The 21343-nt window shown below is 43.6% G+C and overlaps 1 protein-coding gene across 1 annotated transcript; it reads left to right on the forward strand.

Moving 5' to 3' along the window:
• Positions 1 to 521: 521 nt before the first annotated feature.
• On the forward strand, positions 522 to 3957 carry LOC4349274 (NEP1-interacting protein 1). Its single transcript, XM_015757430.3, has 5 exons — positions 522 to 895; positions 967 to 1145; positions 2154 to 2237; positions 2946 to 3113; positions 3400 to 3957. Exons 1-5 carry the CDS (start codon positions 748 to 750, stop codon positions 3520 to 3522), a joined length of 702 nt encoding a protein of 233 aa, XP_015612916.1. The 5' UTR covers positions 522 to 747; the 3' UTR covers positions 3523 to 3957.
• Positions 3958 to 21343: the final 17386 nt, after the last annotated feature.

Genomic DNA, 21343 nt, shown 5'->3' on the forward strand with positions numbered 1-21343 from the left:
TAATTTCTTTTACTAGTAATAGAAGTCATAAATCAACGGTTGATCAGATCACTTCTAAGGTGATAACACCGTACTATAATACTCTCTCCGTCCCTAAATATTTGACGCCGTTGACTTTTTTAAACATGTTTAACCGTTCGTCTTATTCAAAAACTTTTATGAAATATGTAAAACTATGTGTATACATAAAAGTATATTTAATAATGAATTAAATGATAGGAATAGTTACTTAAATTTTTTGAATAAAATGAACGGTCAAATATATTTAAAAAGTCAACGCGCTAAATATTTATACCTCCGTCCCAAAATACTCCATAAAATATAACACTGCTAGTACTCTGTAAAGTTTGCCCGTGTTTGGACCATTATCAGAAAAAAGAAATGATGACAATAATCATCACGGACCAATACGAAGAATCCGAAATCCGAGATGGAGTCGGACAGTAGCAGGGTAGGGCACACCACTGCCCTGGCCCCCCCAAATGTGCAGGAAGGGAAAACCGGCCACTCATTCAGGCCAGTGGATTGCAGCGAGCGAAACCGGTGGGCTCTGCCTCATATCGCGGCGTCGCCATCAGCTTGCGTCTTTTGCCTAGTCGGGCGACCATGGATTGCCGCCTATTTATAGCAGCTTCTCTTCTCCTCGCTTAGCTTACCTCCACAATCACACTGAGCTAACCTCCATTTCCACCATCTCCGAGCTTCTTGTTGTTGTTGTTGTTGGTTTGGTTTGCGAGTCTGCAACCAATGGACGCGTCTCCGAGCTCCTCGTCGTCGTCTCCTGTGGCGCCGGAGGTGGTGCAATGGGCCGGCGGCGCCGACGGCTTTGGCTCGGCGGCGATCGGCTTCGCGTGCAGGGTGCTCTGCGCCGTCGCCACCTGCGTCTTCGCCGCAGGTGCATGCGCCGGCGCGCTCTGACACGGTTGATTGGTTGGTTCTTGGTGCTGACTGCGAGTGTGTGTGCAGTGGGGTCGGTGGTCGGGGCGGTGACCGGGAGCGCGATCGGGCTGGCGACGGAGAGCGGAATGCTGCGCGGCGCCGGCATCGGCGCCATCTCCGGCGCCGTCTTCTCCATCGAGGTCGCCGAGTCGTCGCGCGACCTCTGGCACTCCAGCGACTCCGCCGTCTGGTGCCTCGTCTACATGGTACGCCCAAACACACATTGCTTCTCTCGTCTGGCCTCCCATGATCATCTCCAAGCATTCCGGATTATATTTTTCGGAGACGCAAGAGCAGAGTTCAGACGAATCAATCATTCGCTGCAGTTTTTGGCCTCTGAAATTCATGTTGTTTTCTCCTCCTCTGTTTCTGGAATCATTTTTTCTTGAGAAGGGTTTTTTCTTACCCGACCTCTACATCCAACCGGATAAAATGCGGTATTTTTTACATTAGAAACTATTTTACATTAGAAACTTAGCCCTTAAAATTGCCTAATTTGAAATTCGTTTCTACGTTGATTTAAACTGAAGACCTTATGTTGATTTAAACTCAAGACCTTAAAGTGCTATTCACGTTAATGCAACTACTAGACTACATGCCCTTTTACAAATTCGTTTCTTGAAACAAATTTTGTGAAATATTCTGACAAGAATTCAACTAGCATTTTCAAACTGTAAAAGGAAATCCAGGGATTGGGATCATCTGACGTGAAGTCGAGGAACATGGTGACTGACATATAGGCCCCACCTCTCGCGGACCTACCTATCAGTGACCACGTCAGAGGAAGTTCACGTCGGAGGATCCTCTTCCGAAATCCAGTCCATCTCAAAAATGATCTGAATTCGATGACCTGTTCATGTTGGGGAGGTCATGGTAAGGGTATGAACAACTGTAAACCTGTCAAACAAAACAAACTAAGCACACTTGTTTTCGCTTTCAGAGCTTATGTGAGCTTGATGCCGATGGAAATTAGGTGTGCCCCGAGGTTTCCATGGGCAGGTTTTGATGACGCTAATCTTATAATCCAAAAACAAAACCAGAACATCAAAAAAAGATCATCTCTTGACACATCAAACCATACAGTACACATAATTGAAAACCTTCTGAACTTAACTTTCTTGCTGAATTTCTTGACAGCGAAAAATGCCCCCAAACTCTCCCATTCAAACAGTCGAATTTGACAGTGTTTTTGTACTGCTGAACTGTACACGCAGGTCGACATCATCTCCAGCCTCCTGAGTGGAAGGCTGGTGCGGGAGAAGGTGGGTCCCGCGGTTCAGAGCGCGGTTCAGAGTCAGGTAACCACTCAACCTCAGCACAAATGCTCCCAAGTTATGGCTCGCCATGCTCCAGATTAAATTCGCCCATAAGCTCTCTCATTCTCGCATCTATGGAGGCCACCATCACACATGCGTTTTCTTGGCCTACCACTCTTACAATTTAGTTAACCCTTCACAGTTCAGATACATAGTGCGTATGATAGTAGCAGTAGCAGCATTTGTTAGCCTGAATCTGAAGGGGAAAAAGAATTTTGTTGTTCTTGTTGAGTTGTTCTTTGAGTGGGAGTTGGTTCATGCATTGCCCAGAAGACAACCATTGCTACTCATCTAATGCGACCATTTTTTTTTTCTTCTGGGAAAAGGAATTGATGGGCTGATCCGTTTAGTAACATGGCTGTGCTTATCGTGTGGATCACTCACTGTAGTGGGTAATGAGCTCATCGCCCACAAGTGAATGAAAGAAACTTTTTTTTGTGCGTGTGAGAGAGAGAGAATTCAGAAAGAGACTTGCACTAGTACCTAATGATTGCAATTAACTAACTAACACTAATGTAGTGGTTCGGTTTGACGTAACAATCTGATATAATTTGCTATTCAGATCATCATAGATGCTTTACAAAAAATGATGATTATTTTTTTACTGTTTCGCTGTTGGAATTTACCGCAGTTTGTAAACCTTTCGTCAGATTATTTATTTATTTATCTGAATGTTACGTTTGCTTGCAGATAAGCGCCATCAGCTCGCCGTTCGCCGAGACCAGCGACCTGTTCGAGACCGGCGGCACCAAGGGTTTACCGGCGGACACGCTCCGCCGGCTGCCGGCGATCAAGATCACCGGCGACAACGCCGTCGACTCCGCCGGCGAGCCCATCTGCTGCTCCGTGTGCCTCCAGGTTGGCTACTCACCAAATCCTCGTCTCCTTTTTTTTTTCTTTTTGAAAGCATGCACGATTCATCCGACTGGCACGGTTAAATTTAGGTTTATCTAAAAATCTGATGTTAGATTTTTGGTAAAAATATGTTAAATTAGTGTAATTACATATGTAATTTTGAGACTTACATTATAAATATACTAAAATTATCTATATAATTTAGGGACTTACAAAATAAATATATGCTGACTGTTTTCTTGTGAAAATTATAATGACACATTTATAGCAAATCCGTTAAATTTTGCAGGATTTCCGCGTAGGTGAGATGGCAAGAAGGCTACCAAGCTGCCGGCACGTGTTTCACGTGCCGTGCATCGACTGCTGGCTGGTGAGGCACGGCTCCTGCCCGCTGTGCCGGCGAGACATCTGATCGATCGTGATCAAAATCTCGCATCTGATGAACGATCAGTTCATGTCATCGTACTCCGAATCGGACACGGCGATGAATGGTGGATCGAGTTCGTGGTACATAGGTTGTGTGTAGTAGAGTAGAACGAACTACTGCATCCTGATATCCGTAAGGGGAATGGGTGTGAGCAAGTGATTGCAATCTCGTGAAGATGGAGAGAGAATGAGACCTTCCAAAAAAAAATCTTTTTTACTGTCCTTGAGTAGTTACCGGAAGGGAATATTGTACCGTGGTATCTCTGTTGCGTTGAGGTATCGGAATGTATTGTAAATTTACAGTAAAAATCGTTGTAACTTTAGGTATCTTTTCAAGAATACTGGAGGCGAAAAAATGGCATGTGTGTAGCAATCACTTTGATGAGATGAATGAACTGGCAGAAACTGTGGATAAGGAAAAGAGGACAGTTGTTGCTTCAGAGGTTGGCTCGGTGTCATTGTGGTCGATCCTGGCTTGCGTGTGTCTGATGGAACTCTGAAGATCTTGCAGGCTCTGGGACTATGGCCGTATGCTTATCCTTTTTTAAGATAATACAAATATATGATATCCCCGGTTTCTATTATAAGATACACAGCCAACAAGTTCTTACTGAAATAAGTAAAAGTGTGGTAGGATAAATTCCCAGCTACCATTAAGAAATTAAAAACAGCTTAAAAGGCTAAGAATGGCTGTATGCTTATCTGTTGATTCTGAACAATGTTCAGCTCCAGATTTCAGAATTCTCACTCTTCAGATTGAGATGGAACTGAGCTGTATAGGCTAGCCACTGTAAAATTAGGCTTTTAGGCCCAAACTTCTGATGGGCCTCTGCTCACAGCCCAGTAATCCGTTGGTGAGCCCAAACTGAGGATGACTGGGCCCCTCTTCTCCTCCTTTTCACACGTGTATATATGGGCCACCATCTTGGTCCAATAACTGCTTCAACTGCTCCTAGAACCAAAGTACCAAACTAAATTCAGGTCAAAGAAAGAAGAACCAAACTAAATTAAAGATCTTCTAGAAACAAATCTTGATCACCTTATTATGCTAGATGTGGACGGATCAATCAAACCAGCAGAGGGAAAGCGACGTAAATCCGCTGTTTAATTATGAACTCGTGGCTGCCAAATTAAGACTTAAGAGGCACTGAAAAACCAGAGCTTCAGATGTGGGCGGTCCCTGATTTTGGTTAGGGAATTTGGTTCTTCCTTCTTTTCTTCAGTTCCTACTCCCTTTGGCCCCCAGCCAACAAAAATTCAAATGCATGCATCGAACCAAACAGATTATGATGCATCATTGCTTGCGTTCCGGTTTGTTTCTGAACACTGACGTCGTCCTGGTGCCTGCGACGGCATCTGCATGCATCCTCCTCCGTTTTATTTTAAAATTACTTGCAAGATTATCTCAAAATACAACTATTTATCTTCCAACTTTCTCATCTCAACAGATCATAATCATTTCTCATTTCAACCTTAATCTTTTAAGAAAATGCATTACTCCTAAATGCTTAATCCATCTTAAAATATAGTAACATAGTGCTTGATTAGATTGTAGTTCATATTCGTTGAACGTGGACAGAATCGCTATATTGTGTACCATAGGATAAAGGAAGTAATTATATTTGAGACCGAACGAATAGTCCGATATGGATGACACATGCATGTCAGATTGTCAGCTATCTGCTCCCTTGCAGAGTCAGAAATGGAAGACGGGGCCAGAATTCAGCTGCGACGAAGCAGCAGACAACGCTCGACATGGAGCCGTAGTACATGAGCGTGTATACAACGACTTGACAATTGTGTTGAAGAACCAACCACTCGACGAGTCGACGGAGACTTAAATATTATAGTTTTGTGCTCTGGGTTTAAGCTCTGATCTGATCATTGAGCATTATTTGTCTGATGCTAATTAAGGTCAAAACTACACTTGTCTATATCGATTAGCATATTTGGAGAGACACGTGTATATAGCTGGGGTCACTGTGGCACACAAGCCCTGATGTATCATATCCATAAGTATAAGCAGATATTCACGCGACTAGCTACCTTAGTTAATTCCAGATGTCTGATGGTTACAGCGTATATAAACAGTTAAAACACACGTTGAACTTCCCCCAACTCTGCATGTTTTCCTTGCCTCTCTTATGATCGATGATAGAGACATAGAGTATATAATCTAAGATCATACGATGATATGGATATATATATTGACTCTGTCTGTCTGTATGTTCATCTGTATATATCGATCTACTTATCTAGTTCGTCGGCAGCGTATATATTTTAGAGCAAAATCGAGGCTTGCCTTTGCTAACTTATTGATCGCTTGCAGTGCAGACGCCATCATACAGAAACCAATAAGCATCTCAGTTACTAGTAGTATTACGCAATGCATCTGGAAAAACGTCGGCAGAAACAAACCAGCAGCGGCTGCAAGCAGGGACAGACAGAGCGAATCTTCGGTTCCTGTACTATTACTCCAAGACATGCTAAATAATCAAGCGGATTTGACATGTCGATTCAAGCAAATCTCGCCCCGCGTTGTCCCGTCCCTTAATGTGTGCAGCGTAATGCAGGGATTTCTTCACAAAAAAGTTCAGTTTTCCAGCGTCATCGATCCCGACGCTTAAATTAGGCTGTGTTTAGTGCAGCGCTAAAGGTTAGATTTTTGTTGAAATTAGAAATAATATGACTAAAAAGTTGTGTTTGTATGATAGGTTGATGTGATGGAAAAGGACTGAAGTTTGGATCCAAACTTTATATATAAACACAGCCTTAATTAACTTCTCTCTTCTCAAGTTCACATCTAATGGAATAGAATATCCCGGTTTTTGCTCAAAACGAGTTACAGCCAATTATTACAAAGTTGTACTCAGAGTGTAGTTCAACAAAACATTGAGAACACGCACTTAAAATAAAAAATAACCCATCTAAGATAAGGAGAACACGTTATTAAAGTCTATTTGAAATCTCCAACCATAATTGACAAAAAGTTGCATAACTGTCGTCTCAAGCCTACGGCATGCAAACTTCATAAACTCGTCATCTTCATCACACCTTTGTAACTGAGCGCAACACCGGAGCCAATATGTTGCCCTGAAAATTACCTGCATATATGTAATAGATGGTGATTTGTCAAAAACCAAATTATTCATGCTCAACCACAAAGCCTAACATATTGCAGAGGCTCCCACAAGTATAAGCTTACTCCTTTTCTTGTCCACCCCCAAACCAACCATCAAAAATATGTGATATACTACTAGGAGGGCAAAGACCAAAAGAATATTGTATTGCTCTCCCTATAAAGTTTGCATAATGGCAATCCATGAAAAGATGTTGAATATTCTCATTTTTTATTAAAAAACAACATCTTAAACTACCATTCCAATTTCGTCTTGCTATATTGTCTTTGGTTAACACAACCCCTTTAAGTAAGTACCACATGAAGATCTTAATCTTAAGCGGCATCTTAAGCTTCCCAATCATTTTATTTCTCTCAATATAACCATTATTAATTAAAGCAAGATACATTAACCTAACCGAGAACCTTCCATTCTTATTAAAGTTCCATCTAAAACAATCGGAAGAATGATTTAGCTGGATATGTATAATAGAAGCACACAACTCATACCAAAAAATAAGATTCTGACCAACTAAAGTTCTCCTAAAAGAAACATTAAGTGGAACAGATCTCATAACACTAGTAATTGAAGAACATTTCCTTCGGACAATGGCATATAAAGAGGGATACTTATCTTTAAAGGCTAAGTTACCTAACCATTTATCTTCCCAAAATCTAGTTTGTTCCCCACTATTCACAATCATGGAACCCATGTTTAAGAAAGTATCCTTAACTTTCATGAGACCTGACCAAAAATGAGAGTTACCTTGCTTCTTATCAACTTGAGTAATAGACTTATTATGAAGATATTTCCTCCTCAATAAGTCTTGCCAAACCCCTTGTTCATTAATTAACTTAAACAACCATTTGCTCAAAAGACATTTATTTTGTATTTCCAAATTATGAACCCCTAAACCACCCTGATCTTTGGGCCGGCAAATGATATCCCATCTAGTAAGTCTGTACCTTTTCTTATGATCATATCCTTGTAAAAAAAGCGAGATTTATAATAATCAATTATTTGAAGTATCCCTTTCGGTATCTAAAAAAGGAAATCATAAACATAGCTAAACTTGAAAGTACAGAATTAATCAACACCAATCTACCACCCACAGACATATACTTACCTTTCCAACTACTAAGTTTTTTCTCAATTCTTTATTCAATAACCTTCCAGTCTTTGTTACCTAGCTTTCTAAAATGTATTGGAATACCAAGATATTTGACAGGAAGAAAGCCTAACTTACAACCAAAGATATTAGAAGAGTAAAATGCACCAGCGGTCCTTAAACTTGTCAGCAGATTTTACTTAGGTCCACGAACTTGCAAAGCGCACATTGAGATATCTAAACTTGGTTTATTGTATCATCCCGGTCCAAAGCCGCGTTTGACCGTGGTCTTATTTACGTGGCATGCCACGTGGACGATGACATGGATTTTTTTTATTTTTCTCCCTTCTTCCTTCTCTTTTCTCTTTTATGAAAGGACGATGACGTGTATGAGGCATTTTCATCTTTTCGACAAGGAAGAAAGAGAAAAAAAGAAGGAAGAAAGGAGAAAAAATAAAATAAAAATCCATGTCATCGTCCACGTGGCGTGCTGTAACGCCCCGATTTTCGTTCGGGATTAAAAATCATTTAATAATGCATTTTCTAGAAATTAAATAAAAGTTAAACCAATTTAATCAAGTGGAATTATGGAGTAAATTAAAATTTCCTTTAAAAATCATTGGCCGAGAATATTCTGTAATATTCTTTGTGCCCTAATGTACTCTCTAGAATTTTCCGTGAATTTTCGGAGCTCAAGAAATAATTTTAAAAGCACCAAGTTCATTTTAACCAACTAAATAAAAAGAAAAACAATTAAAATCCCCCTTCCTCTCTTTGGGCTATTTTCGGCCCAAGTCTTCCTTCTCTCCCGTGGCCCGCGCGCCCCTTTTCTCTCCCTCTCGAGCCGGCCTCCTCCCTCGGCCCGCTCGGCTCTCTCTCTTCCTCAAGTCTGCTTTACTTCCCTCGCCCGTTTTCCTCTCTCTCTCTCCCCGACAGGTGGGACCCGAGGCCCCACCTGTCATCTTCTTCCCCAACCTCCCGTCGCCCCAACTGCCGCCATGGCCGCCGGTTTCGCCCCCACGACGCTGCGGCTCCCGCGCTCCACCCCGCCCCACGAGCACGTGAAATCGATCCCCTCCACCTCCTCCACCTTTCCCCCCCACTCTCCCCGCGAAAATCGGCGCCGGTTAATGTAACACCCTGAAAATTCGACCGACAAAATCAAAACTCTAAAAATACGGATTTTCAAAAACTTTTTAAATTAATTGCATCATGCCGATCTTATTCGTCTATTTTATCTGGATTTGATCTCGAAGATTATTAATCGTGAGTAAAGAATAGTTAATTAGGAATAAACCTTAAAAACAAATTGGTAAAATAAATACAAATTAAAATAAAGATTAGGTGTGGATAGAAATAAATAAAATATTATCGCGACCATATTTGGATCAATTAAATTTAAATACGATGGAATAAGAATTAACCCTAATTAAAACTCAAATAAATTATATAAAAATAAAATATGAGTAATATTAATCTAGGGTGAATTCATTAGTTAAGATAACACAAATATTGAGTAAAATGCATATATGTAAAATTAGGAATTGTGGAATCAAATTTATATGGAAAATACACTAAAATCGGGATAAATAGGAAAAGTCACTGTTCATTGCCTCATAGGTGTTCGATTTCGGTCCCTAGCCCTAGACCCTTCTCTGTCACGCGCCCAGCCATGCCCCGAGCCCCGCGCCGCCGCTGCCGCGCCGTCGCCGTCACCATCCCGTCGCGCCGTCGCCTGCCGCCGCGCCGACGTCGCCATCGCCGCCTGTTGCCGTCGCCATCGCTGCCGCGCCGCCCTAGCCGGCCTTGCGCCCCGCGTCGCGCGCCGCCCCGTCGCCCCGCGACGCGCCCCGTGCTGCGCTGCCTCGCGCCCCGAGCCGCCCGCCCGTCCCATCGCCGCTCGCCCGTCGTCTCGCCCCGTCGCCGTCGCGCCGCGCTACCGTCGCGTCGCCGCCCGTCGCGTCCCGCCCCGAGCCGCGCGCCGCTGCTGTCGCCGCCGCCGTCGACGTCCCGTCGCCGCGCGTCCCATCACCGCCTCGCGCCCCGCGCCGTCGCGTCGCCCTTTCCCTTCTCTTTCTTTCCCCCTCCTCTCCCCTATAAAACTCCACACCCTCCCCATTTTCCCCACTCCATCTCCCCCTTCCTCTCCCTCTTCCCCTTCTCTACGCGCCGCCGTTGTCGTGCCGCCGCGCCGCCACCTTCGAAGCCGCCGCACCGTCGCCCCGGAGCCGCCGCGCCGTGCGTCGCCGCCTTGCGCCGCCGTCGCCGTCGCGCCGCCCTCGCGCCGCCGCACCGCTACCTTCGTGCCGCCGCGCCGTGCGCCGTCATCGCGCCGCCGTCGCCGCCACCGCCGTCGGTAAGCCGCCGCCTCCTTCCCTTGCTCGGTCGCCGTCGCCGCCCCAGGTAGCAGGGAGCCGAGAGAGAGGGAGGGAGAAGCCGAGGAAGAGAGAAAGAAGCCGGGAGGGAGGGGAAAAGAAAAGAAAAGGAAAGGAGAGAAAAAGAGAAAAAGAAAAGAAAAAGAAAGGAAAGAAAAAAAAGGAAAGGGAGAAAAAGGAAAAGGAAATAAATAGGAAATTAGAGGGAGATTAGGGAAGTTTAGAAAATTTAAAATAATTAGAATTTAATTATAGATTAACTATAGTCGTAGAATTGCAAAATTTAATATAAATTATGGATTATTCTTGGTAATTTCTATAAGAAATCAATTCGCTGTAGTAATTTAGATGTAATTAATAACTAAACAAATAGATGAATTCTTATAGATTATTATAGATTATTTTTGGGTAATCCCTATAAGTAATCGATTCACGGTAGAAATTCGGATTTAATTACTAGGGATTTTAGCCGTGTATTATATTTAATCATTTAGTCATAGACTAAATTAAATCATATAATATTTCTAGGATTTCGTCCGATATTTAGCTCGCGATAGAAATCTCTAACCTATTATATGGATATAATGCTCAGGTAGATTAAATTAAAAACTTATGACAACAAAACATTTATACCCGTAAAATAGTTTGAATCGAAATTGGGTTTGCCTTAGTTCGCGAATAATAAAGTTAAAATAAAGGAATCGACTTTCGCATTCGACTTTCATTTGGATTTATTTGGATTTTGTTTGAATTCTAATCGAATTCAAATTGTTCTTTCGCACATAATTATAGAGACCGAGGGAGCCGCGGATCCGGGTGAAGGCCAAGACCCGCAAGACCTTGAGCAAGGCAAGTCATCACTATTCCTTGAACATGTTGATCCCAATTGCGAAATTATTTTGTTTATAAATAAAATTGCATGCAATGATGAACATCCTACTTGTGATTATGCCATGCCTTGATTATTGTTTATCCCTTATTCCTTCGTAATCATGTTTACGTATGAGTCCCTAGTCAATTATGACAATTGCTTAGAAATGCTATTCTAGGATCATGCATACTCATATTTATCAAATGCTAAATGCTTGGGCAATTACCTTTGGGAAGGTAATTGAGATGCGGCATGTGGAGACATGAGCGCCACATTGCCATGAAATTGATAACATGATTTGTGAAAGGAAAATAAAGCGAAAACAACTGTTTTCGACTGGGGCGGACGGATGATTTGGGTGGTATCTGGAAAAGGCTAGTACCGTCCCCAGTCAATTAAGGACCGAGCCATGAAGTTAAGCATGAAACAACCCCGTACAACCGTACTTCTCGAATGGGTATAGACCTAGCGGATTAGATAGCCGAGCGGAGGCAGTATCCCTGCATAGATGGTTCACCCCTGAGTGAGGCAGGTGCGCTACGATGGGACAGCCGTTGAGGTAGGGCCGAGAACCGTGCCCTACATCGGTGTCGCCATTGGTAGGACTGCCATGAGTGTGTGAGAGAGAACTTAACTTGAACCATAATTTAATATGTGTGTGAGACTTCTCTTTCCCGGGAGCGCCAAAACTCCTCTCACTGCTAGAAACATGGACGCCTAGAGTGCATGAGGATTTAAGTTCATGGAGCGGGTACTGCCAATGCGAGGTTATCGAAAAGCTTTGCCGTGACGCGCCTCATGTGTTGAGACGAGACTCATGTGTTGGGCAGTCGCGGAGTGCGGGTAAAGTGTACATCCACTGCAGTGTGAGTAAACCAAATCTATTCGAATAGCCCTGCTCGCGGTTATTGAGCACCGGGACATGTATTACACTTGGCTAGTTTCTAAATTCTTAACTTATGTGGGATGGGTTGTTGCATGACGAATTTTTATGCTGTTGGAGCCACTTCCTGAGAAGGGGGAAGGTGGGCGTCCTCAGAAAACCATAACGACTCAATGGCGGGAAGCTATCCTTGGGATCACAATGGATGGTGGACAGAACCGTCGTTGTTTAAATACAAACACTGGTACTAAAATTTGATCAGTCAATGCTAGGTCTTAGGTTTGTGAAAAGAATTACAAAACTGGCTTAGCGCAAAAGAGCCATAGCCATCCTTTGAAATACCCCTTTCATATGCATTGTTGCTGTGTTGACTTGCTGAGTACGGTTGGTACTCACCCTTTGCAAATATAAAATTAATCAGAAGCGGGAGATGAAGCTTCGGAGGATCCCTATGCCTACTACCAGGAGGGAGATGAAGACGATGGCGCTCAGTAGGTCTTAGTACGGTCGTTGCCTGTGGCAATGGCATGCCGCTGCCTGAATTCCGCTGCCTTATCTATTTCTGCTTTTGGATGTATTCCGGACCGCTCGGTCCGATGATTTAAGACAATGCCTGCGGGCTTATGATGTAATAATTAGCATTAGACTCTCGTGTATGTGCTTTTGGTATTTCAGCTATAAACTCGTGTGTACCAGACTACTTGATCCAGGGAAATGGTACTGTTTACACGAATGATTCCTGTTATAAAAACGGGGGTCCACAGTTAACCCCTCCACCACCCCACGTCGGCGCCCCACTTCGTCGGCCGATTCCGCCACGTCCGGCCTCGATCCCGCCTTCCCGAGCCCATAAAAAGCGCCCCCGTGCTCCCCTCGTCCATTTCCCCTTGTTTCCCGGGCCCGGCACTCTCTCCCTCGCTCTCCCCACGCCGCCCCCGCGCGCCGCCACACTCCGGCGAACTCCGGCCGCGGTTTCCCGTCGCTAGGGTCGCCGCCGCACTGCTCCACCGCCACCGCTGGCTTTGCCACCTCAAGGGCACGCTCGGCCGCCGTTTCTTCCTCCCCTTCCACCACGCGAACCACCTCTCCACCGTGCTCCCTCTCTCCATCGGTCCCCGGCGAGCTCCAGCCACCTCTAGCCGCCGCCCTAGCCACTGCCGCGCCGCGCCGTTTGCACCGCCGGCTTCTCCGTGCCTCGCCGCACCCCGGCCTCTGCTCCGTTTCCCCATTTAATCGCCGCAACCACCCTTCCACCGTGCATCCCAAGCCACCTCCACCCTACGCCGCCGGGCCGCCGTTCCGCCTTCGTCCCGAGGAGCGCTGACGCCGAGCTTCCCCGCCTTTCCCCGCCCCTCGTCGTCGCGTCCTTGGTGAGCTCCTCCTCTCCCTCCTTGCCTCCCTCCTCTGTCTCCCGTGCGTGCTGCCGCGCCGGTGGCCGCCGCCGGCGACCACCGGGCCGTGCGCCGCCGCCGTTAGGTCGGCCGGCCGGCTTGTCGCCGCCCCGCTCGCCTAGGCCGCCCGGATCCCCTTGCCGCGCCGCACCGCCGCTTTCCCGCGTGCGTCGGCCGTCGCCGCAGGAGGCCGCGCCGCCGTGAGCCGTCGCTCAGCCGGGCCGGCCTGAGCCGTGCTCGTGCTCAGCCGCGCCACCCCGTGGCAGCCCGATCAGCTCGGGCTGATCTGGGCCGTCGGTTCCCGTGGACCGGCGATGGACCACCCCGTGGTCCCAGTCCACGGTGGACCACTCCCTTGCCCGCTGTCGTGTGGGGCCCGCCTGTCGGCGCCGCTGCCCTTTGATGACGCCAGCAGGAGCCTTTTCCTTTGATAAAATAATTAACAATTGCACAATAATTCGTTAATAATTCTAGAAATTCATTTAAATGGCTCAAAACTTCTAAAATTCATATCTAATTCATTCGAACTCCGAATTGAGCCATTCAACTTGCAAAATTCATCTAAAATTGAGCTCTACATGTTTGTTTACTTTTTATGTACTGTTTCCTTGGTTTTTATTAGAGTTTTTCCTCGTTTTGCGTGCCTGCGTGTAGAATCCGTCGTTTCGGAAGATCACGGTCGCAGGATAAGAGTTCGGAAGATTGTTTGAAGAAGCAAGGCAAGTCACACATTCCCCTTGAGCATGTTGATCCCAATTTGCAAATGTTTTACTGTTTGCAAATAAATATGCATATTTTGCTAATTACATGGGGTCAGGGTTTTACCTATCTGCTCGCTTGTGCCATATTTACTTGATATATGTCCTTTGTCAACATTGGGTAATAAATCGACTAGCTCATGTTACTTATGTGACCTAGCTAGAACTATATGCTTAGCCATGCTTAATTACCATTAGCTCAGTTGATGGGATAATTACCGTATTAGACCTTTTAGTATCAGAATGAGCTGCGTGCTCGAGACATCTGGCCATGCTTCATGGTCGTAATTATCCAACTAAAATGCGACTGAATGGTGGGCTGTGGGTGCATGGTTTTGCTGGTCGCACCCATGGCAGTTAAGGACCGGTTCGCGGGATGCCCTGGAAGAACTTATCGTACTTACCACAAGCCAGCGTGGACAACGGCTGGGCTTGTAGTGTAGCTTTCCTCTAGTCGACGCATCCAGGCAAGGGTGGGCGTGATGGAGCGGGGCGGGCCCTGCGACGGCCTCTGTCGCTTCCAGATTCACCTAGGCACGAGAGGGGACTGCCCGTTGCCCGCTGGGGACGGGGGTGAAACCTGAGGTGTGGTGTGCTTGGCTAGAGGGGGTTATGCGAAGGGTCCTGTCACGGCCTCTTTCCGGTATGTCGTGGTGGCATGTCGGCGCACGGAAACGTGTTGTGGGGCTGTGTCTTGTGGGTACAGTTGTACACCTCTGATCAGAGTAAAGCTATTCGAATAGCCGTGCCCGCGGTTATGGGCGGTCGACCAGATTCACCGTGATTAGTCCCATCTTAATAAATCGACCCAATACACTGTAGTTCAGGTGGGTTGGTTGGGCCTGTTCAACGTGGTGTAGCGTTGATCAATGGAGATTTAATGTTACTTTAATTACTCAACAGTTTTACTGTTTTGCTCAATAAAATGTTTTACAACCGCCTTTATGCAAATAGTCACAAACCATCCTTGTATCCCCTTGCACATCTGCATCGTTAGTGTGGCTTGCTGAGTACGGTGGTTGTACTCAGTCTTGCTTTTATTCCCCCTTTTCAGAAGTGTAGTGCTTCTGAGCTGAAGATGGAGTTAGAGGACCAAGGCTCAGACCCCAGTTGAGTTTTGCCTGTGGAGTGGAGCTGAAGCCCCGCTAGGATCGCCTTTTTCCGCTGCTGTCGTTCTGTTTCGGTGTGAGGACTAAGTGCCTCTTTCGTAAGTATTTTACGCTTTATTTACGTTTGGAACTGTATATTACTTGTCGTTTTGTGTACCCTGGCTGGTCCTGGACAGGGATTTAATACGCAAAATAGTCTAGAAATTTGGGTTAAATTTCTGGGCGTGACACGTGCCATGTAGGCAAGACCACGGTCAAACGCGGCTTTGGACCGAGATGATACAATAAACCAAGTTTAGGGGCCTTAATATGCGCTTTGCAAGTTCGTGGACCGAAGTGAAATCTCCTGACAAGTTTAAGGATCGCTGGTGCATTTTACTCATATTAGAATATTGATCGTAATGATCCTTCGCTTGACCGAAGCAAAACAATTCACTTTTGTGAAAATTAATTTTCAGACCAGAGAGCTTTTCAAATACGGATAAAATCAATTTTAGATTATTTGCTTGCTGTAAATTATGCTCTAGAAAAATGATAGTATTATCTGCATACTGCAATATAGATAAACCATCATCTACCAAATGAGGAATTACACCATTTATAGAACTAGCATCTTTAGCCCTCTTAATCTTAATCAGTAAAGCAAGCATATCAGCCACTATATTAAAAAGAATTGAAGATAATTCCCCCTTGCCTAAGACCTTTATGGGTTTGAAAATTATTACCAATTTAATCATTAACTTTAATACCAACATCGTCTATACTGCTGCCTCCATTACAAAATAAATCAATCCCATACGAAATATAATGCATCATAATACAATGAATCTAAATATCAGATTCATTATATTATATGCGGTAAGAGATCGATTTATTTTGAAACGAAGGAGTACGTCACAGCAGGTGGCCTCATCGTACTCATCGAGTCATCGGACGCGTGCCTCTGTTTAATTTTAACTTCTGATGCATCGTATCGCAATAAAAACAAAGGAAGAAAAAAAAACAAAGCATGATTGCCGATTGTGCTCGCTGAATTTGCTACTCCCTCCGCCCTACACGGGCTTTATTTTGTTTCCTCTTTATTTATCCTGCAAATACTTTTATCTTTAAAACAAATATTATAATTTGAGAAAATGAAGGACAATTTCATTGAAGTTTGAGAAAATGGGGGAATAAATGTATTGGAGTTTAAGAAAAAAAAATGTAAGGTTTAGTCATTTTAGCTTTACGTTGGTACGTTTCACTCTTATCTACATCTACATGTATAAAAATGAGTCGTATAAAAATATTTTTTTCAGGATGGAGGTAATATAAGATATATTAAAATTGAAGTCTTTTTTGAACAGTATGGCCGAGAATCACGTCGAGCAGCAGAGTTTGAGAGAACATTTGAGCTGATGTTGATCCGAGTCAGCTACCTAGCTAGCCGGACTCTCTAATTAAACCCATCTTAAACTAATTAATTACCTGCTATCTTGCTAGGTCAAATATCATGATGATCCCCTTGGGAAGAATAATGGAGGGTGCATGCGTGCATTTGCATGCCATCGAATCCCATTCCATCGATCGATGGTCAAGGCAAGCACAACATTCATAATTTAGATTGCACGTAGCATCCAGCTGATGATGCTAATCCGACTCAGCCATTATTAGATCCAGCATACAAACTAATTAAATTACCAGGTCAACTAGAGAGGGCGGCCGGCCGTACGTGCACGTACTAGAGCATTTTTCTGGCAGGTTATACGACTCTAAGAAATTAAAAGGAGTATTATACTGCTCATGGCACTATATATATAGTTATAAAATCCACATCTATATAAACAATAAAAAAAGTCCTACATGCGACAAAAACAGAATCCCAAATCTTACGGATTTTGGATCATCGCATCCTGCCCAACCTTCTTCTCCTTTAGCTCCGACGAGTTACTTCGGTGTGATGGTGTTGGCCTAACATCCATGTAGGTTTGGGTGTTAGAGTTAAGGTGAAAGAGGGGTTGGGAGAGGTGGAAGCCAGAGGAGTTTCATGCCTTAGAGGGAGGTTAGCAATGGGCAGGATAGGGGGTAGGGGCAAAGCGAAGAGGTTAGAAGGCGCAGAGCGACGTCGATGAGATGGAAAAGGGGTATGAGGTGGAAAAATATTGGCTAACTAGATAGGTGGTAGCGAATGATAATGACGGATTCGATGATAGAGATTGTCAGGGATAGAGGAGGAGGGTGGGGTATTGGCACCTACTAATGGAGGGATCGTTGGAGCTCATAAATAAATTAAGGGTAGAGGGCAGCAGCATGCTTCGCGAGCTAAGAGGAAGATCTGAAGAAGGAAAGGGGGAAGGCTGTGCCGTTGTGGGGTGGGTTGTGGGGTGTTCGATCTTGATCGAATGATCCAAAATTCGTAAGATTTTAGTAGAGGGTTTTGTGTTAAATATGTATTGGTCGTCCCGATAAGTAAACATGCGTATAATTCTTCAGTTAAATTCATTCAGTTTATGAACATGTAACTGATCATTGCGTATATATGCATATGCACGAACAATACAACACTGTAGTACTGTACTTAATTAATCAGTAACTGCTCATTGCATATGCATATGTACATAACGTTTACGCCATCATCAGCATCGTCACCGTAGAATTTTGCCGCTTGACTCCAACCGGGTCAGTGAGTATTAATCCTTCGTAGTTCCTGCCGTAAATTACACTCCAAGAAATCACCCGGCCACTTTGACCGCTTTCCACGACCTGACTAATATACAATTAATATTTTCGCCGCAAAGGAATCATCTATCAGAAATAGTAACAGACAAATTAATTAAGAAATACTCCATGAGAGTAACGGTGGTAATTAATTAAGGAGCAAAAAAATTAAGGTTCGAACTAATGATTGATGGATCCATGAGAGCATTCTTAATGGTTTGGTTTAGATTATATGAAGCGAATTATTGACACGGATTATCTATTTATTACAAGAACAAATTAAGTATTATTTTGATACATAAATTTAACACATAGCTTAGAACAAATGATCCTAGTAGAAGAACTTTTATAAAAAAAACTTATTTTTTTAACATATGAAGTAAATATTTTATTTTAATAATTCCATGAATAATTAATTATAAGGAAATGAGCCGAGCTAGCTAGTTATTTCTTCAAGCTCAAGCTGGATGGATCACATGCCAAGGTTCGAGATGTCACATCCAGATCGAGCTTAATTACGTTTGCATGGCCTCTGCCCACTTGCAGCGCAGATCATCGATCAATAGTACACCTTTTTGCATGGATGTAGGCGATTATCCCTCGGCTTTGCATAATTGCGATTGACACCGATCAATTAATCTCTTAATTCTCGATCGCATATGTGTGATGATTTGCAGCTAACTTTAGTTAATTAATCTGCATCGCTCATATCATGTGCAATGGATCGAACTGGTAAAAGGTCGCAACGGCTTTCGTCGATGGAGTGCGTGATTGATCTTCGATCGTACGTTCTTGATGTGTGTGTGTGTGAATTGCGAATTTGTGATTAATCGGAGGAACTGGAATTTGGTTTGTGTAGCTTTTGTAAAGCGCGTCTCAATTATTGCTGTTGCCTTCTCGTTTTGTTTGCTGTTAGTTAAGTATCCTTAAATTAATTAATCCATCTGTTAATTGAAAGCTTAAAAGTAACCGAGCATATGTACGTGACAGATGCAGATTTTGTAGTAAAGGAAAAAAAAACTAGAGATTTTACTATGCAGATCTTTAGTCGCTGCATATATATCCAGCCTCTCTCTGTCATGGAAATCTTCGGTTCCGAATTTTCGATTCTTCTCGCGAATTTACGGTACCAGCTGCTTTATACTTTCAGTAAAATCAAATTCGCAGATCTTTTCACGGGGAAAATGTTAGTACTGGTACTAGTTTTCATAGAAATTATGTCAACCAAATCAAACACACCCTTTGTCCTGAAAAAAAAATCAAAAATTAGATATAACATATTTTAATACAATAAATCTAGATAGAGATGTGTCTATATTTAGGTTTTTTATAGGATGAAGATAGTATCTGGGATTTCGCGAGGCTCTCACACATGCACGAATCCACGAAGAATTCTCAGAAATAATAGAGTTCCGCACGTGATAGTGATGCAAGTTTACTGTACAATTATATGATTTTTCTGACCGGGGACCGGGCGACGCAGAGAGCACAGGAGAAGCTAGCCATTGATTAACCTGTCGCCGTTGGGCCCATGCACAGGAGACGCAGGATTTTGATCGGACGGCTCAAGATGCGTTGGAGCAGGGCCCACGGCCCCAGCTGCCGCGGCCGGAGTGGCGGCCAGCGAGGCCACAGCCTGCCGGCCCAGTGCTCGATGCTCACCTGCCTGTCGCCGTTTATTTTCAGCATAACGTTTGACTATATATTTTATTTTTAAAAAATTATATATGTTATTTATTCTATTTAATTTTATTATTATTAAATAAATATGCTTTTAACTAATATTTTTATATATTTATACTAATTCTTTAATAAGACAAATGATTAAATGTTACGTAAAAGCTCAATGATATATATTTTAAGAAGAAGGTAGTATATCTTTTAGTTTGAAAATAAATAAAAGTTCAGTTCGTGCTATTTTAAACATCACTTTTAAATATCGGCGCACTGTTATCTCTCCATGTCAAATATCCGGCATCCAAGCTATGATGAACTTATCCGTACCACCGACCAAATACAAATTACCAAGGCTGTGTTTAGTTGATGACAAAGTTTGGATTTTGGTTAAAACTGAAGATGATGTGACTGAAAAGTTGTGAGTGTATGACAGGTTGATGTGATGAAAAAGTACTAAAGTTTGGATTTAAAATTTGGATCTAAACACAGCCCAAACCCCATGCCAAGATATACTCACTAGTCACTAAAACGCGTAATGGCACCACCGTCCGTTCCATTCCTCGTATCTCTTGACCCGTCCACGAAATGACACACAACCAAAATTACGTTTTTCCTCTTTGATTAAATCTCTAAGACCCCGTTTGAAACTCTTTATTGGAGAAGCGTGTTAACTATAAGTAAAATAGGATGACTCATTAGCATATAATTAATTAAATATTAACTATTAAATTTGTAAAAGTATATTTATTTGTTTTTTTAAAATATACTATATAATTTTTTTTACAAAACACACCGTTTAACCGTTTTGGACTGAAACACAGTAAGGTTGTACATTGAAATCAAAGTTTACAACTCAGCATAAATGTATCATACGACAGGGTTAACAGAGCCGACGAAAGCCGGTCGGTTTTCGAGCTCGGAATTAGTTTTCGATTAGAATTTCAAAGGTTAAATAGTAAATTAGTCGAAATTTATCGAAAACCGTAATACCGACGGGGCTCAAAATTTAGTGCTCAACCGGTAATGTAAACCCTGCCATTCGAACACCACGAGAATGTGAATCCATCCGGAGGCCCAAATGGGAGTCTTCAGGCTGAAGCACAGAATGCAGATAGTACTAGTACATGTCATCATATCCGTTGTTCCGTAGCGACGAGCGAGAGAAGTCGTCGTCGGCGCCGATCGCCGTGGCGTGGCGTGGCGCACGCATGCGCGCCGCGTTCGCCGTGGCATCGCGCTCGCCGCCACGGCAACGCCATGTGTGTCGCGCGCCGCGCCGAGTTGCGTTTCGTCCGCGTCACCTCATACAATTGGCAGGCAGGCTGAATGCGTTGGGTCACCATTGTTTAATCGATAAATCTTCTCCTCCTGCTCCTCGGCTCGGCTAGCGTCCAAATCCCATGAAATTTCTCCGAACGTCGCCGCGCCAATTTGGACGCCATGTTCGATCGATCCATCCGTGCATGGAGCTTGGCTGGTGGTTTAAATAAGTTAATTAGCCACTGTCAGTTAAGCAAGGCGCATCACTAAGGGCGTGTTCAGCACCCCTTTTTCCCATCCCATATTTCTTGTTTTTCGCGCGCACGCTTTTCAAACTATTAAACGGTGTATTTTTTATAAAAAGTTTCTATACGAAAGTTGCTTAAAAAATATATTAATCCATTTTTTAAAAAATAGCAAATACTTAATTAATCACGTGTTAATGGGATTGCTCCGTTTTCAATGTTATTTTCGGGTTGGAAACCAGCATATACGGACACACCCTAAGTTATTATACAATAGTTATTTTCAGCTATTTTATCGGATGGTTGGCTTATTT

This window comes from Oryza sativa, chromosome 10 (assembly GCF_034140825.1).
Source record: "Oryza sativa Japonica Group chromosome 10, ASM3414082v1".
Lineage (NCBI taxonomy): Eukaryota > Viridiplantae > Streptophyta > Magnoliopsida > Poales > Poaceae > Oryza > Oryza sativa.

Bases quoted from the DNA above. Each gene is read 5' to 3' on its own strand.
- LOC4349274 (XM_015757430.3), top strand. From the start codon at position 748: ATGGACGCGTCTCCGAGCTCCTCGTCGTCGTCTCCTGTGGCGCCGGAG. The intron at 1,146-2,153 runs GTACGCCCAAAC...CTGTACACGCAG, and splicing joins TCTGGTGCCTCGTCTACATG to GTCGACATCATCTCCAGCCT. The intron at 3,114-3,399 runs GTTGGCTACTCA...TAAATTTTGCAG, and splicing joins GCTGCTCCGTGTGCCTCCAG to GATTTCCGCGTAGGTGAGAT.